Consider the following 18,171-nt stretch of genomic DNA (forward strand, 5'->3'; position numbering starts at 1 on the left):
TTAAGGTTGTACAATTTTTTTAATGCATTATTGACAAGTCATTGTGAAAGGCGAAGATTCATGAAGCTGCCACTACAAAAGTGAAAAAACATAAAAGAGGTAAATCAGGAGAACAAATTATCAGGTAGCACAGCATGGAGTTTAATGTCTGAAGATTATAGGAAGGCGGCAAGACTTGGGGATGTAAGGAGTTCTGTGGCTGAGGTTGTGGGAAAGAATCAGTTGGAGTTCAATACTGTGTGATGAATCTTGATCAATAGTGGGGATATAGGGATGAGAAACTTGAGTGTATTTGGAACTTAATGGGAACAAGGTGATCACAACAGTACTGATTTAAAAAGAGAGAGAAAGGTCTGTAACAAAGCCTGAGAGGAGGATTGCCTACCAAATGACAAGCTTTGTCTTGTACCATGTCCAGGAGCACGAGAGAAATGTTAGCAGAGCCTCAGAGATATGCAGCAGTATCAAAGTCTTGTGTTGAGTGGGAAAGGAGCAATTGACAAGAACATAAACTGAGCTAGGAGGCATGAAGGTTAATTAAAAGCATAAACTTACATGCTGTACATCATTCCTTTACTTTTCTATCACGTAAAATAGACTGTCTAACTATTTGGCCAGCAGTATTTTGAACATTGATGCAAGAAATAATCTATACATTTAAGTTACTGTTGTGCATGAAAAGTTTTCATAATTATAGGGAAAAAAGCAACTTTCAAAAAGGAGTTTATTAAAAATATTGAAAACATGTAAAAAAAAGTATCAGGAAAATATAAAGAGAAAGGAAAAGAGTGATTTTGCTGTGCAGTATTACATATACAGAAGACAGCATGCAGAGTTCTATACAGCCATTTGAGAGAAACTTGTGCGGTATTTAGACCTATATTTGCAGTCTGTTCCTCTTCTCTTTTGTTTTTCCTTTATCTGCATGACCAGGAAGGTGATTGGACGTGACTGAACCATTCTGGCTCTGAGCAAATCTTGCGACTGTTGACACGCCGTCCACAAACTTGGTTTTGAACAAGACGTTAGCATTACTGAACATACCATCTTTCAGTGACACGACGATAAACTGCAGAGTTTTAGAAAAAAAAGTTACTTTAACAGGGCGTGTTTTTTTTTTTTTTTATTAAAGTTATTCCCATCTTCTATTTCTCCTCTTCTACCCTGCCACAAAGATGCAGCACAGACCAAATAACTACCAAAGTAACTAGCTGCAGAATGAGAATGGAGTTTCACTTGTGTCACAATGATAATTTATCTCTTCCATTCCATAGACTCTGACTCCCAAGAAACAAGGCAGATTCAAGGATTGGATGGAGTGCAGGGGGCAGTTACAAGGCTGATCCCTAGTGTTAGAGGTCCGAGTTGTCAGGAAAGATTGAAGAAACATGGGCTTTCAGAAGCTACTGAGAAGTGATCTTATAGAAATAAATACAATAGCAAACAGTCATAGAGTCATAACGGCACAGAAGGAAGCCATTCGGCCCATCAAGTCCATGCCGGCTCTCTGTAGAGCAATCCAGTCAGTCCCATTCCCCCACTCTATCCCCGTAGCCCTGCAAGTTTATTTCCCTCAAGTGCCTATGCAGTCTCCCCTTGAAAACATTGAGTGTCTCCACTTCCACCACTTTCGTTGGCAATGAGTTCCAGGTCCTCACCACTCGCTGCATAAAATAGCTTTTCCTCACATTCCCCCCTGTATCTATTAAATCTGTGTCCCCTAGTTCTTGTACCATCAACTAGTGGGAACAGCCTTTCCCCGTCTAGCCTATCCAAACCCATCATAATCTTGTACACCTCGATCAAATCACCCCTCAACCTCCTTTGCTCTAATGAAAACAAATCCAGCTTCTCCAACCTGTCCTTGTAGCTAAGATCCCCCATCCCCGGAACCATTCTGGTAAATCTCCTCTGCACCCTCTCAAGGGCCTTCACATCCTTCCTAAAGTGTGGTCACCAGAACTGGACGCAATACTCCAGTTGTGGCCTAACCAGCGCTTTATAAAGGTTCAGCATAACTACTCTACTTTTGTACTCAACACCTCTATTTATGAAGCCCAAGATCCCATATGCTTTGCTAACCACTCAATATATCCAACCACCTTCAGGGTCCTATGCACATTAACTCCCAGGTCCCTCTATCCCTGCACACTCTTTAAAATTGTGCCATTAAGTGTATATTACCTCTCCCCGTTCCTTCTGCCAAAATGCATCACCTCACACTTCTCTATTAAATTCCATCTGCTAGCCTTTCTATGTCCTGTTGCAGTCGATTGGTATCATCCTCACTGTTTGCCACACCCCCAAGTTTGGCGTCATCGGCAAATTTAGAAATTCTACTCTGTATTCAAATATCCAGGTCATTTATATATATCAAAAAAAGCAGTGACCCCAGCACTGACCCTTGGGGAACACCACTGTCTACCATCCTCCAGTCTGAAAAACAGCCATTTACCACAACTCGCTGTTTGCTGTCCTTAAGCCAATTCCTTATCCAAGCTGCCACTGACCCACCTATTCCATGAGCCTCAATTTTGTTAACCAGCCGTCTATGTGATACTTTGTCAAATGCCTTTCTAAAATCCATGTAGACAACATCCATTGCATTCCCTTCATCAATCCTCTGTTCCTTCATCAAAAATTTCAGTTAGATCAGTCAAACACAATCTGCTTTTACAAATCCGTGTTGGCGCTCTTTAATTAGCTTAAACCTCTCCAAGTGCCTGTTAATTTTTTCCTTGATTGTTTCTAAAACTTTACCCACCACTGATGTTAAAGTGACTAGCCTATAGTTACTAGGATTGTCCTTACACCCTTTCTTTAACAATGGTGTCACATTTGCCACTTTCCAATCCTCAGGCCCCTCCCCCGCATCTAGGGAAGATTGGAAAATTATGGCAAGCCCTTCCGCTATCTCCTCCCCCAATTCCCTTAGCAACCTGGGATGCAAGCCATCTGGATCAGGCAACTTATCCACTCAAAGCATACCCAGCCTTTCTAGTACATCCTGTCTATCAATTGTCACCCCTTCCATTGCTTCTACCTTTTCCACTTCTACCAATATTTTGTCAGCACCACCTCCTTAGTAAACACCAATACAAAGTACTCATTGAGTATTCTAGCCTTGTCCTGTGCCTCTAAGCATATATCACCTTCATTGTCCCCAATAGGCCCCACCCTGCCTTTTACTACCCACTTACTGTTTACACGCCGGTAGAAGATTTCTGGCTTCACTTTTATGTTAACCATTCTACTCTCATATTCTCTCTTTGCCAATCTTATTTTCATCTTCACTTCCCTTCTCAACTTATTGTATTTGGTCTGGTTCTCCCTTGAAGAAGTCACCTGACATTCATCATACACCCTCTTTTTTTGTTTCATCATCTTCTAAATCTCCCGCGTCATCCAAGGAGCCCTTGCTTTGTTCCCTTACCTTTCCCTCTTGTTGGAATGTACCTAGCCTGTACTTGGAACATCTCCTCCTTAAAGATCACCCACTGTTCTGTACATTTTTTCCTGTCAGTCTTTGGTTCCATTTTACCCTGGCTAGATCCTTTCGCATCCCATTGAAGTTAGCCCTATTCCAGTTTAGAAGTTCCACTCTAGATTGTTCCTTGCTCCTCTCCATTGCTAATCTAAATCTTATGATACGATGATCACTCATACCCGTGTTCTCCCACAGACACTTGGTTAACCTGGCCCTCCTCATTCCCCAGCACCAGATCCAGCAATGCCTCCTTCCTAGTTGGGCTAAGAACATATTGGTCAAGGAAATTCTCCTGAACACATTTCAGAAATTCCTCCCCCTCCTTTCCCTTTACCCTAGCATTATCCCAATCGATATTTGGGTAATTAAAGTCGCCCAGTATCACCACTCTATAGCTCTTGCATATCCCTGCGATTTCCCTGCAGATTTGCTCTTCTACCTCCCTCTCACTATTTGGAGGTCTGTAGAATACCCCCAATAGTGTGATCATACCCTCTTTGCTCCTCAACTCTAACCAAATGGACTCTGTCCTCGTCCCCTCAAGAACACTATAATGTCTTCCTTAATCAGCACTGCCACCCCATCACCCTTTTATCCTTCCCTATCTGTTCTGAACACCTTGTACCCTTGAATATTAAGTGCCCAGTCCTCACCATTATTGCCACAACATCATATTGCCACATGGCTAATTGTGCTTGTAGCTCACCAACCTTATTCACCACACTTTGGTGCGTTTATGTACATGCATTCTAAACCCATTTTTGAATTTTTCATAGTCTTTCTTAGTATGGAAAAGTAACTCTGGAAAATCACTAACGTAAATCGAGGGAGTAGGCCAGGGAGACACAGGTTCAAACGAGTAAAAGAAATTTAGGATTGGCGTCAATGAGCTCTTATTCACGCAGAGTGATCAAGATCCCAGATAGAGAAGTAGAGGCGAAACAAAAGACATTTAAGAACCAACCTGAATGCTGCAAGGGGGAGACATCAGGGTCTTTTGGATGGATGAACTAAAGATGGTCTGAATGGCCTCTCTCATCCATAATTACCTCATGACTAGTTATCAGGTCTTCACAGTAGGAAAAAAAGCCATATTGCTATGGTCATATCCCGTCTGAACGTTCCTCTATTTTTATCCTTCTAAACTCCAATTTCCCCCAGTCTCTCCCCTCCCCCCAACAAAAGTCACATTAGTGACCAGCAGTTCTTCCCCCACCCCACTCTTCTCTACCAATTTTCTAACTTCTCCGGAATTCACAAGATAGTTACAGATGAGGATGGCCATTTGGCCCATATTCGATTAACCATCCAGGAAGATCCAAAGATCTCCCCTGTTCAGCCTCCAATTGTTTCTCAAACAATTCCAGAGTTTTTGCCTTTTCCTCTCTGCCTGGAAGTCTATCCCATATGTTGATCCAAAGAATTTCCTGATATCAGTCCTAAATTTACCTTTTTACGAGTTTCAATCTAGGTCTCGTCTTACTCTCACTATTTAACAAAGGAATATTTCAGATTTTTCTTTTCTACAAGACTTCCCTTTGGACACCCCCTTTCCAGGCTACAATAAATAAAACAAGTTGCATTTATATAGTGCCTTTAACTTAGTAAAACATCCCAAGGAGCTTCACCGGAGCGTATTCTGACAAAAATTGACAGCCATAGAAGCCCAAGTTTCTCCAGTCTCTCCTCACAATGCCGAGCTTTGCCACCAACGATCAACCTGGTGGCTCTCCTTCAGCACTGCCACCATCACTCAAATATCTTCCTTGTGTCTTAACAACCAGAAACGGATGCTGTACCCAAGGTGCAGTCTGACCAGAAAACTATATAGTTTGATCTCTACTTCCTCTGACTTGTACGTTACTGTTTCGGCTCTGCAGTTCAACGTATTGTTGGATTTATCGATTGCTGCTCTACATTGGTTGGACACATTAAGTTCCAGTCCATTAAGATTGCCAAATCTCTTTCAGCTTCATCCTTAGCCACTTCAACTCCATTCACGGTTGCTTCTTTTCCTAAAGCATCGAAGTTTGCTGAGATATTGGCCCGTAATTTACGGTCAGTGGCAACGTGACGGCGATTGCCGCTGACATCAAAGAAAGCTGCCCACAGAGATCTCACAATCTCTGTGGCAAGAACTTTAGGTTTCTCAATGTGTAATTGATTGTAGCGTTGTGAATAGGGGATTCTTAGCGTAGTGCAGCAATGATGTCATCAAGCTGTCTAAGCAGCCTATCACTTTGAAAAATTCTCAGAAAACAAACCAGAAAATGAAAAGCACCGATTAGCTGCACTTTGAAAAAATGTTAGAGAACGAAATAAAGATTGGAACATACACAAGGGGTTACGGTAGAAACTGAAATATGAAAAAAACTTAAATTATAATTTTTTTTTAAAATTACATTTGATCATACTGGAGAAACTTGACAAGTCCACAAATATAAAAATTAGTTTTTCAGACCCAGAACGGTTGATTAGCAATCAATACGCTGTTAAAACCCCAGTTACACCTATTCCAAAAAGGCTCAACATTTAATGGGGTGTTTAACAGCGATATTAGCAAAGAAAAGCTTAAGTTTTCGCCAGTTCCACTGATTGCTGGCTATGGAGGGTGGGGCCCACAGCGCAGCCAGTGTCTGAGCAGTGAATGACTGACCGCAACTTCAGATTTCCGCATTTAGATGCACATGCGCTAAACTTGAAGTTACAGTCAGTTTCAGAGGGGTAATGATAACTAACGCTGACAGTTCACAGTCATTACCCACTGCAAAATCCGGGCCATTCCCTCTGGTAACTCAATGAGGCAGGCATTATCCACGTGTGAACCTTGACAGTGAGTGCTGGCAGGCTATTCAATTGCTGAGTCATCCTCCCTCACCCAACATCCTGACATGCATTGCCAGCAGAGTTTGCTGGTCGATCAGCAGCAAGAACCTTGGGCAATTTGGAATCCTCAACCCAGTGACAGAGACCAGTTGAAACACCTAACCATGCACTCTGACCGAGATCAGTTAACTCAACATGGACACGAAAATCAAACCCGGGACCTTCCTGCTCAGCTATTGAATGTAAAATTCAGCTGTTCCTTGATTGCTGAGCTAGTTAAAGCAATGAATAACAGAGGTATACAGGAAGGTTCCACATTTGATCCAGAGCCTGTGCTGAATTAGCTGTTCTTAGTAGGTCGTGGTAGGACCACTAAAATTGCCCTCAGCACCCTAGATCAAGGGGGAAATTGGCCTGCGTTACCATTACTGATCAGTGTCCAATAATCCCTGTTGGAAGCATTAGCGGAGGACAGTAACATGCATAAATGTGATGTTCCCGCTGTTGAACAGCCCACCAACGCTCAAAATAACACTTGTGCAAGGTGCTGGGGGCCTCAGGCACACATGGAACTATGCCTCAGCGAGGAATCGGAATTATGCCTCAGCAAGGTATCAAAGTTTCAAGAATGGGAGGGGAGATAGGGGAAAAAGGAATACGGTGAGGGAGGCGACAGCAGGGAGAGGAGAAGGAAAGGAGCAGAGAAAATGGGAGGAAGAGGGGAGTAGAAATTGTAGGATTCAACTGGCTATTTGTTCAAAATTAAATTAGGCCCACGTCAAACTTTTATCCGCTCTTCTCATTTCTTTTTACATTAACTATACACAACATACCTGGGAGTGCTGGAAATGTGTTCGCAGCATCTGTCCAATGTTCTGGGTATGAGAGAGGTCCAGGGCTGCATCTACTTCATCCAGAATATAAATTGGAGCAGGTTTGAACAGCAGCATGGCTAGGATCAGAGATAGAGCCACCAGTGACCTACGGATTACAAATGCAGAACAAATCCCATTCTGTTAGTGCAATAGAACCTGAACGAAAAGAATCAGTTGTCCATAGATTTGAACAGATCAAGTGTTAATTAAATATGCATCTCCTTCCCATCAAACCCCAGCCATTGCTTCTTTCATAAGTATTCTCACATGCAGAGTTCAGGGTTGTCAAAAGGTCCTTTATCTACTATTTAACATAGTGCTAACTTGCTTGAATAATTTTATCTTGATATGGCATGACATGCTTGGTATCATCTCATCAAGCAGTAAAACTATGGGCAAAATATTTGTAATAAAAAAATAAAGTCTTATATTACTGCAATAGTGACTTTTTTTTTAAAATCATAACCTGACACCATAAGTATATATCTAATATTTTTCACAAATTGATCTGAAAAATCAATTGTTGAAATATGCATCTATACCAAATAATGACAACTGAAAAAAGTATCAGGAGCAGAGGTAAATTGAAGTCTGGTCCCCTCACATGGTGGGTGATATAGTGGCCTTGGAAAAAGTTCAGAGGAGAGCCACGAGAATGATTCCTAGCTGAAAGAACCTTACTCATATAGGCTTAAAGACCCTATATTTACTCTGGAGCAGCATAGACTTAAAGGCAACCGGATAGAGAGTTACAAAATAATGAAAGAGCTGGATTGCACGCCTACTGATAAGATTATTCCAGTTTGACAGACTGGGGAGGGCATGGGGACATGCGTTTAAGCTATGCAAAAGTAGAATCCGGCTAGCGGTTCTTCTATTCCCAGAGAGTAGTGAGCCTCTGGAATGTGATGCCGGCTGGTGTGGTGGGTGCTGACTCTCTGCATGTCTTCAAGAGGGAGCTGGACCGGGTGTTCCTGACTGGGGCAGAGATCGCATCATATAGAAGGTAAGTGGATTAATAAATAACAAACACATGATCCATGTGATCTCCAGGACTGGTTTTGACCGTCTGAGGAGGTCAGAAGGGAATTTTCCAGAGTTTGTTTTCTCCTTTATTGGCCCTGGGTTTCTCGCTTGTTTTTTTTTGCCACTCCTGGGAGATTACATGGCTGTAGGGGGATAGGAAGTGTCTAGTCGCGATGCTCCAGACATCAGGAATGTGAGGCAGGCTTGATGGACCTGCTGGTCTTTTCCTGCCTGTCATTTTTGTATGAAAACAATCAAGGTTCCTATTCCCGAGTGCTATTCCGAAACCCGCACTGTAACATGCATGTTAGACAAGTGCAAGGTAAGCTCAGTTGGGATGCTGCCCCCAGCCAACACTTACTATTGAGTCCCTAGGCAATAACTTGGGGTAAACAACAATTCTCCCAACAGCAGGGGTGGGGGGAAAGAGAATTGCACCCTCACTATTTCCACCGGGTGGCATCAGTCTCTCAAACTTCAGCTCTCAGTTTACAACCAGGCAAGTTTCCAGGTGCACAAGATCCACTGCCAACTTCATTACCTCGCCCTTTCTGTATTATTCTTTTAAACTGTCTGACCTCTTGTAACTGTCTTGGGCACTAATTTTGTAACAAAATTCAAATAAGGATTACTGGAGCTTCAACACATGGATGGAGGAGCAGAACTGGGGCAGCTGCTGGCTGGTTTCCCTTTGCATTCATTCTGGTTTTTTAAAAAGTGAATTTGTTTTCAGAGTAACAATATAAAGTATGACCTCATCTCCTCTGGAGATCTTCCCCCCCGCGGCCGCCAACCTCATAGTTCCCCAACCCCGCACAGCCCGCTGCTACCTCCTTCCCAAGATCCACAAACAGGACAGCCCTGGTAGACTCATCCTTTCAGCCTGTTCTTGCCCCACGGAACTTATCTCTTCCTATCTTGACTCTACCATTTCTTCCCTTGTCCAGTCTCTTCCCACCGACATCCACAACTCTTCCGACGCCCTCCGCCACGTTAACAGTTTCCTGGCCCCAACCGTCTCCTTTTCACTATGGACGTCCAATCCCTGTACACCTCCATCCCCCAACAGGATGGCCTGAGGGCGCTCCGCTTCTTCCTTGAACAGAGACCCGACCAGACCCATCCACCACCACCTGGCTGAACTTGTTCTCACATTGAACGACGTCTCTTTTGACTCCACTCACTTCTTCCAAATTAAAGGTGTTGCTATGGGAACCCACATGGGTCCTAGCTATGCCTGCCTTTTCGTGGGACAGTCTTTGTTCCAGTCCTACTTGGGTCCCCTCCCTCACCTCTTTTCCAGTACATTGATAACTGTATCGGTGCCGTTTCCTGCTCTCGCCCTGAACTAGAAAATTTCATTCACTTTGCTTCCAATTTCCACCCTTCCCTCACCTTCACATGGTCAATCTCAGACTCTTCCCTTCCCTTCCTCGACTTCTCTGTCTCCATCTCTAGGGATAGGTTATTGACAAACATTCACTACAAGCCCACTGACTCCCACAGCTACCTGGACTACACTTCCTCCCACCCCACTTCCTGTAAGGACTCTATTCCACTCTCCCAGTTTCTCCGTCTCTGCCGCATCTGCTCTGACGATGCCACCTTCCGTACTGGTGCTTCAGACATGTCTTCCTTTTCCCCCTCCACTGTGGTTGACACGGCCCTTGACTGTGTCCGTTCTATTTCCCGCACTTCTACTCTCACCGCTTCCCCTCCCTCCTGGAACCACGATAGGGTTCCCCTTGTCCTCACCTTTCACTCCACCAGCCTCCACATTCAACAGATCATCCGCCACCATTTCCGCCACCTCCAGTGTGATCCCACCACCAAACACATCTTCCCTTTCAGCATTCTGAAGGGACCGCTCCCTCCGCGACACCCTGGTCCACTCTATCACCAACACCCTGCACCTTCACGTGCAAGCGCAGGAGATGCAACACCTGCCCTTTTACCTCCTCCCTCCCCCACTGTCCAAGGCCCCAAACAGTCCTTCCAGGTGAAACAGCAATTTACTTGTATTTCTTGCAATTTAGTATATTGTATTCACTGCTCACGATGTGGTCTCCTCTACATTGGGGAGACGAAACGCAGATTGGGTGATCGCTTTGCGGAACACCTCCGTTCAGTCCGTATGGGTGACCCCGAGCTTCCAGTCGCTTGTCACTTTAATTCTCCGCTCCATTCCCACTCTGACCTCTCCGTGCTCGGCCTCTTACACTGTTCCAATGCAGTTAAACGTAAGATCGAGGAACAGCACCTCATCTTTCAATTAGACATTTTACAGCCTTCTGGACTCAACATCGAGTTCAACAATTTCAGACCATAACCTTTGCCCCTATCTTTTTTCCCCTTTTTTCTCTCTCACATGGCAGCTGTCGATCATTCTGCCATTGCCATTTACACTTCATCTAGAGCCATCTTTTGTTTCTTAACTTGTCCCATTACCATCTCCTTTTGCCTTGTACCATCACCCATTTTGTCTCTTAATCTCTCCTGCCTTCCATCCTATCTCAGACCTTCCCTTTTGTTCTTTCCTCCCCTCCCCCCACACTTGCTTAAAAACCTGCTCCATCTCCAATTTTTTCCAGTTCTGAGGAAGGGTCATCGACCTGAAACGTTAACTCTGTTTCTCTCTCCACATATGCTGCCTGACCTGCTGAGTATTTCCAGCATTTTCTGTTTTTATTTATAATATAAAGTATGGGTTTACCAATAACCCGTCACCTAATTGAGTCTGCTACTCTAAACTCAGCAATTCACGAGACTGTGTACAATGGTTATGAACAGCAGCTGCTGCAACAAAGTTGGAAAAACTGACAGTAAATAGGAGGGGCCAGGGATTTTTCTATTTAAAAAAAAAATTAATTAACATTGGCTGGACTCAACATTTTCTACTGGCAAAGGCTATAGTTTTAAAACAAGAGATTCTGATCAAGACCTTGCTGTGTGCAAATTAGCTACCCTGTTTGGCGATAAAACAACAATGACTACACTTAAAAGTAATTAATTGCTGTATATCTCTTTGGGACACTTTGAGGATATGAAAGGCACTAAATAAATGAGAGTTCTTTCTTTCAAAATAGCATCAGACTCTATGATGGAATTTGCAAATGCTATAAAGGCTAAAATTCCAAATATCAAAAAAGAGTTTGAGAACACTAATACGGGTTAACTGGAGTTTGTAAGCGGAGAAAAATTATGATCTCATATCAATTCTAGCACGTAGACCTGGAATAGAAAGCAAGCATCAGTAATGGTGACCATGAAACTACCAGATTGTCATAAAAACCCATTTGGTTCACTAGTGTCCTTTAGGGAAGGAAATCTGCCGTCCTTACTTGGTCTGGCCTGTGCGTGAGTCCAGACCCACAGCAATGTGATTGACTCTTAACTGCCCTCTGAAATGGCCTAGCAAGCCACGCAGTTGTACCAAACCACTACAAAGACAACAGACTTCAGCAGTTCAAGGAGGTGGCTCACCACCCCCTTCTCAAGGGCAATTAGGGATGGGCAATACATGCTAGCCTTGCCAGCGATACCCACATCCCATGCACAAATAAAAAGAGTTTGAGAACACTACTATGGGTTAACTGGAGATATGCAGTACACCTGTGTCTCCTCCAAAACTGTGACCAAGTTGGTGCTTATGGTCCAGGCTCAAACTAGAACTCTGGCTAGGTAGGTGGCAAATCTTTACAGCACACTTTTAAACAGAAAATGACAGCAATTATTGATAGTACATTACTGAGGGGGAAAACTGAGGTTTATAGATGAAAGAAAGCAAGGCACTAGAGCTGAAAATTGAGGGGGGGAAAAAGTATCTACATTAAAAGCTAATTAATATCCAGAAATCGAATAAAAAGGAAAGACAGACCTTTGACCGCCACTAAGTTCAGTGAGGTTGTCCTTCCAGGCATCTCCAAGGGCTACTTTGAATTCAAGTCCATCTAGAATAGTCTTGCCCTCAGGAGGAACCAACATGGCATTTGCTCCAGGAAGCAGTGTGGAGAAAATGGAGCCAAAATCTGTGTTTACCTAGATTAAGAGAGATAAATTTGGATACCAGGAATGACAACAGCCAATATTACAGGGTCAAGATAGATTGGTTAAAATGAATTTGTTCTATTAGCTACATATCAAGTTGTGTATTCTGCTCCGTCACAAATCAATTAGCAAAGTAACTCAGTATCTCCACTTCTTTACAGATTATGTACTTCAGACGTCAGTAAGTCTACAGGTACAGGCCATAGTCACCTGAACTGAACAGGACAGGTTTAGACACGTGAAAAATGTACTAAAAGATCACCACCATGTTTTAGCATTTTTTAAAAATACTTCAAAGAAAGAATTTTGGGACTGAGTTATATTTAAGTTGTGTTTTAAAACAAAGTGAATTCACACAGGTTTAAAAAAAAAGGCCACACGCATTAAAGTTGTATATTAAAGTCCAAGGGTACAGTTTGTGGAATATCACAACTCAGTCTATTCTAAACTGATACAATGAAGGCCAATTGTCTCATTCCAGGCCCTTTAGCCAGGATGGTCCCCATTTATTTTGAGAACAGATGATGTCTTTTTTAAACCCACACACTAAAGGGAAGGGGGGGGGCAGGGACCAGGATGAGAAGGGAGGGGGAAAAAAGTAGCTTTTTTTAAATTGGTCAATCACCAACAGGAAGGAAGTCAGCATCACAGACTGAAGATATTCAAAGATAGTCCCTGCAAACTCCAAGGTGGTTTGGGAAATTCAGTCTGGGACAAGTGATTGTTTTGCTATGAATCGTTGGCCCAGTAATTCGGGTCCCAACGCGTGCACGGGAAAACGGGACTTCCGGTCCCCTGAAAGCAGGGGTTAAGAGGTGAAACACGTGCGAGGTATGAGGCAGCGCGTGAGCGTTGAACTTCCTTTTTTTTGACAGGTTTGCCCGTGCGTGAAGGCCTCCACTTTTTACACATTAAAAAAGCAGACGTAAGGACTTCATTTTAACAGGTAAGTGGTCAATTAATTAAAATTAGAACATTTTTCCCCACAGGTTTATTATTTTTAAATACTTTACAGTAAGGTAAGTGTATTTTTAGCTCCGATTTTGTATAAAATTATTTTTTTCAAAAATTTAAATTATTGTTTAAAATGGTTATTTAATGTTATTTATAGTTGATTTAAATAGTGTGATGTTTTTTAAAAATTTATTTTAAGGTTATTTACTGTTTTGGGCGCCCGGAGTTTTCATGAGTTTGACAGGTCTTATGTCAAACTCATGAATGGACTTTTCCCTCCTCCGATTGGTTGCCCAGTGCTCACGCGATCCCAGCCGACGCATCGCACTAAGTACGCCGCTGGATCACGCAAGCACAGCGCGCCGGGAGCTGGAACGGGCCACAGACAGGAAATCCACGCAGGCCCAGGCCTCAACTGTCGGCGCGCTAGGTAAGTGTAGGTCGGGGGCTTGCACCCGCGGGAAGCCCCCGACACGAATTTCTGGGCCGTTAATTCTAGGTCTTGTACAGAAGGCCTATCATTGTTATTGGTTGACATTTAAGACAGAAGCTGTATTACTTTAGCTTTCAATAGTAGGTTTATTGACTATACATCTGCTCATTGTGCCTTATATTTATTCCGGATCTTCAAGAACAAAAAAAACACCCGCCCCCCAACCCCAAAAAACTGTTGATATAAATTGGTGCTTACCTGTTTCCATGCAACATTCAAAGCTTCATTTTTCTTTTTATCCAGCTCTTCGATAGTTGAAAGAATTTTTGACTTGTCATTTTTAACTATTCTTTTTTTCTTCATCAAATCATTGTACTGTGAACAAGCATAAAGAGAGCCCACTCAGATTTCATGAATGTTTCTCACATCCAATTGCACCTTTCATACACACATCAATAAGTGGATGTTCAAGACTGGCATCTATAGTTTTAATCAAAGCTGTTTTATAATTAATACCCATCATGACATTGATGTTAATTAACTTCATACTTGATTACTGCCTACCATGATGGTGAAAGTTACACGCATGGTCACTTATAGGTGAACTTCAGTATAGGAGTGAATACAATCCTCGGTCACTTCATAGGGAACCGACATATAATATTAAATGACGCACACACTAGAATTATGTAGGACATAGGGACTCCCTTACACATCCCACAGCGCTAAACCCCTGTGTTCTGGTTACAGTGTTCTCTGGCAGCCTTTTCTGTCCCATGGGATATTTGTTTACAACAAAGCAAATACTCAGTGGGGGATGCCAAGGCAGGAAATGAAACAGAGAACTGTTCCAAACGCTATGGGACAGGTGTGTTGCAAAACAACCCCCAAAACATTCACTCCCTCAACCCGAGGATAAACACGGCTCCTATGAAGCGCTTTAATTACTATGTTAGCTGAAGGGGACTGATGTCGGAGTGCATGCATATCATTCCTTGTACTTAATCACTGAAATGCTCCTTTAATAGCAGAACATACCCAATACCCACTTATGGAATAACATATCACATCGTTGGCAGTGCATTACAAAAAGCTCTTTCATGCAAGATCGTCTTGAGTTACTTGTAAGCTCCTACAACTCTCAGGCAGTTCAATGCCATACAATATCATCTTTGTTTCAAAGATATTTGTTCAAGATTAAATGCAATGCCAAAGAGAACCCAAATTATTTACATTTAGAACTGACTTAAGGTGCTTTTATATTAAGAGTGCAGCAGACCGAGGAAAAATAGTTCTCCCACTGTCAACTGCACTAACAGACTTGCAGGGAACAGAGCATCACAGAGGGGTCAAAATCCTGGAACTCCCTCCCGAACAGCACTATGTGAGTACCTTCACCACATGGACTGCAGCGGTTCAAGGCAGCTCACTACAGGAAACTTTTGATTAACCGGTCCCTAAATAGTCGGTTCAGATAACTTATTACTTTTTTTTACTCCATTTGTTGCTGTGCAAGGGTGTAGCTGAAGCTGTTGCTAAGCTACAGAGACGCTTGCAACTTGTGCCGATTGTTTTGAAGCTGTTACAGGGTTTGTTGCTTTATACGGAGCTCTGAGCTCTGTATCTTTTACTATAGCATTCGGTTATCCGGAATTGTTGATGAACAGGCAACACGTCGGTCCCATCCGTGCCAGATACCAGAAAGTTTCCTGTACTACCTTCTCAAGGGCAATTAGGGATGGGCAATAAATGTTGGCCTTGCCAGCAATGCCCACAGCCCATGAACGTATTAAAAACAAAACAAAACAAAAAAATCAATCAGCATGTGGGACTCCAAATCTGCTTTCGTTTCTTTTGCACTCAGAGATTTAAATGTAAAGTTATACCCGTTCTTCTGCCTGGCTCAGCATGTTCATTGCCCTCACGTTGACATTTTTGCCCAGTTTATCTTTCTTCTCCTGTAGCTTCTGCAGCCGCTGGCCTGCTTCTTTAGGGCTGTTTGCTTTAAAATCATAGACCGTGTTGGCCTGGCCAAAGAGGTGCTTTTCAGAAGTAATCCACTCGTACTCTTTAAGCATTCTGGTCACCTGCACAAGTTTTAAATAGGACAAGAAAAGGAAGAGTGCTATTGTAAAGACCAGCAGTCCAACTCCAACTTCTAATTAAACAATTCATACTAAACTCTTGATTTGTGAAGAAGATAAGTAGTTTCCAGTTGAGGCAGAAAAGAACTAACTGCCCGACTGTTAAGTGAATGCTTATGAGAACACTATTTTGTTTTCAGTGTTCAACTGTCTGTGCTTATTTGCACCAGGAGTGGAATTTGTAAATAATTTAAAACTCTTACACTTTTCAATTAACAGAAAATTACAGATTTTTGGGTCAGTGTGTGGCTCTGATGGGACTAGCACCCATGTAACTGCATGGGTGCTGACCCACCCAGGACTGCTAGGGTCTGTCTCATTTTATTAAAGGTGCCAAGTTCCTCGCATATTAGGCCTGGCACTGGGAGGTTGCCAAAGAGGGAAGGGGGCAGGAAATCATGCATCAGCAACTTTGAGATGATAGAAAACCTTTATAGCATGCAGCTAGTTAAAGCACCAACAACACTCAGTTCTACTTCTCCGCCTCGTGCATGGACACAACAGTCTCAAATGGTCTCCTCCATCATACGGTCACCAAAACTACCCTCGGATTCCCACAAACACCTACCTACACCAAACACCAGCCTCTACCCCATTCATCTTCCAGAGAGAGAATCTTGACGTATTGCTCAATCCTGAGCGGAGCTTCATTCCCAACATCTGATCAGTTTTACCACTAGAACAGCCAGTGTCAACTACCTCTCCCCCTGAAACCCTAGCCCATACTTCTGTCACAACTAAACTTCTCCAATGCTCTCCTGGCTGACCTTCCCCCTTTCCACTAACTACAAGCTACACTTAGGCTCGGATCCTCATCACTCCTGTCCTCACCAAATTCTATTGGTTTGCTGTGCTCCTGCGAATTGACTGAAGTCCTCCTCACCATCAACTTCACTCAATGGCCTTGCTCCCTTTCTCTAATCCCCAGCCCATCAAATGCACCCTCCGACCTTCCAACACTGGCCTAATTGTTGCTCAACATATGCACCTGCCTCTGGATTTATATATGTATACACAAGATCTCGCAATCTCTCTCAACCTCTTTTGACTGTGCTCTGTACTTCACCCCCTCCTGACACTCTTCCCTTTTCTCCTCAGCACGTTCTTGCTATCCAACATCCCAAGACATCTCTTTGTATGCAAGGAGTGCTACATAAATGCAAATTGTTGTTGGATAGTATTCCATGACTGCTTTGAAGAGGTTTTAAAACAGGTACGAGCATGCAAAAACATTGATAGCGGCCATTGGTTTGTGTTTTCCATAGAAAAATGGTCAAAATTGTGAAATTCAATCCCAAAACATTAATAATCCTACAAAATCATGCAATGCCATGTAATAAAAATATGATTTTATTCAGTCACCATATACCAGTGGGCCTATTTATTCATTAACTTGGACTTTCATATAGACCGCATGATTTTTACTCTGATTTCCCATGATTTTTAAATTTTATTGGAAGTTGGATTAAAAAAAGGAAACAAACTGCTTATAAAAGCCAGGTAAGGGAGCCAGAGAAGGGATGTGTTGTTGACTGGAGCACCACAAACCTCAGTGCTTGAACCTCTATTGTTTCTGATCTATATAAATGACCTGGATGTAGAAACCAATTGTAAGCTTGCTCAATTTGCATTCAACACTAAAGGGAGAGCAGTAGGGATAGAGGATGCAGTTAAACAATTTGCCATGGATTTAGATCAGTTATGCAATTAGGTTGACAAGTAGCATAAAATTTTATGTAAAGTATTGCAGACTAGTTGTAAAAAATTGAGCATAGTTATACAATGAAGGTAATAGAATTAGCAAAGGAAGACTTGGATAGCAAACAGAGAATGACAACAAACTTGTCACCTTCAATGTGAAGACAATGTGGAAAGGTAATTAAAAAAGCAAAACAGATTGTTGAAATAGAAGTGGAAGTTTACAAATCTATACTGAAACTTTTGATCTGCTATTCAGGCCACATTCAAATCACTGCGTATAATTTAGGTCACCATGCTTTGAAACAACACATTTTCTGGAAGGTAGCTTGCACTTGGAACAGCTGACTTGCCACATTCCTTGTAGGCAGTGTATGGGAAGCTGTGCTTTCTATATTTGTGCCAGCATTTTGGGCTCTATGGGAAAGCTGGATGCAGAAATCAGCATCAATGTGCAGAATCCTCACCCCAAGCAACTAGCTGAATCATAACCAGGATGTTACTGGAAGTCTACTATAGGACCGCCAACAATCCTTCAGGATAGCTAGAAGAGACGATGATCATCTCACCAATCAAGTGGTACATACCCCATTCGTTTCTGAACCCAGAACTTTGTAAACCCAAGGCAGCACCACTATTGATCTGCAATTGTATTAGGAGACTAGCTGGAGTGCCCGGCGG

The 18,171-nt window shown here is 42.7% G+C and overlaps 1 protein-coding gene across 1 annotated transcript in view; it reads right to left on the minus strand.

Moving 5' to 3' along the window:
- Window positions 1-18,171, minus strand: part of smc2 (structural maintenance of chromosomes 2) — a 74,825-nt gene continuing 56,654 nt past the window's right edge. Inside the window, 5 exon segments of the mRNA XM_085992963.1 lie at window positions 1-1,069; window positions 7,147-7,294; window positions 12,092-12,252; window positions 13,907-14,023; window positions 15,535-15,735. Coding sequence (XP_085849089.1) covers window positions 878-1,069; window positions 7,147-7,294; window positions 12,092-12,252; window positions 13,907-14,023; window positions 15,535-15,735 — 819 coding nt within the window. The 3' untranslated portion in view covers window positions 1-877.

The sequence above is a fragment of the Somniosus microcephalus genome, chromosome 1 (assembly GCF_052327205.1).
Source record: "Somniosus microcephalus isolate GS21.2 chromosome 1, FLI_Smic_1.0, whole genome shotgun sequence".
Classification (NCBI taxonomy): Eukaryota; Metazoa; Chordata; class Chondrichthyes; order Squaliformes; family Somniosidae; genus Somniosus; species Somniosus microcephalus.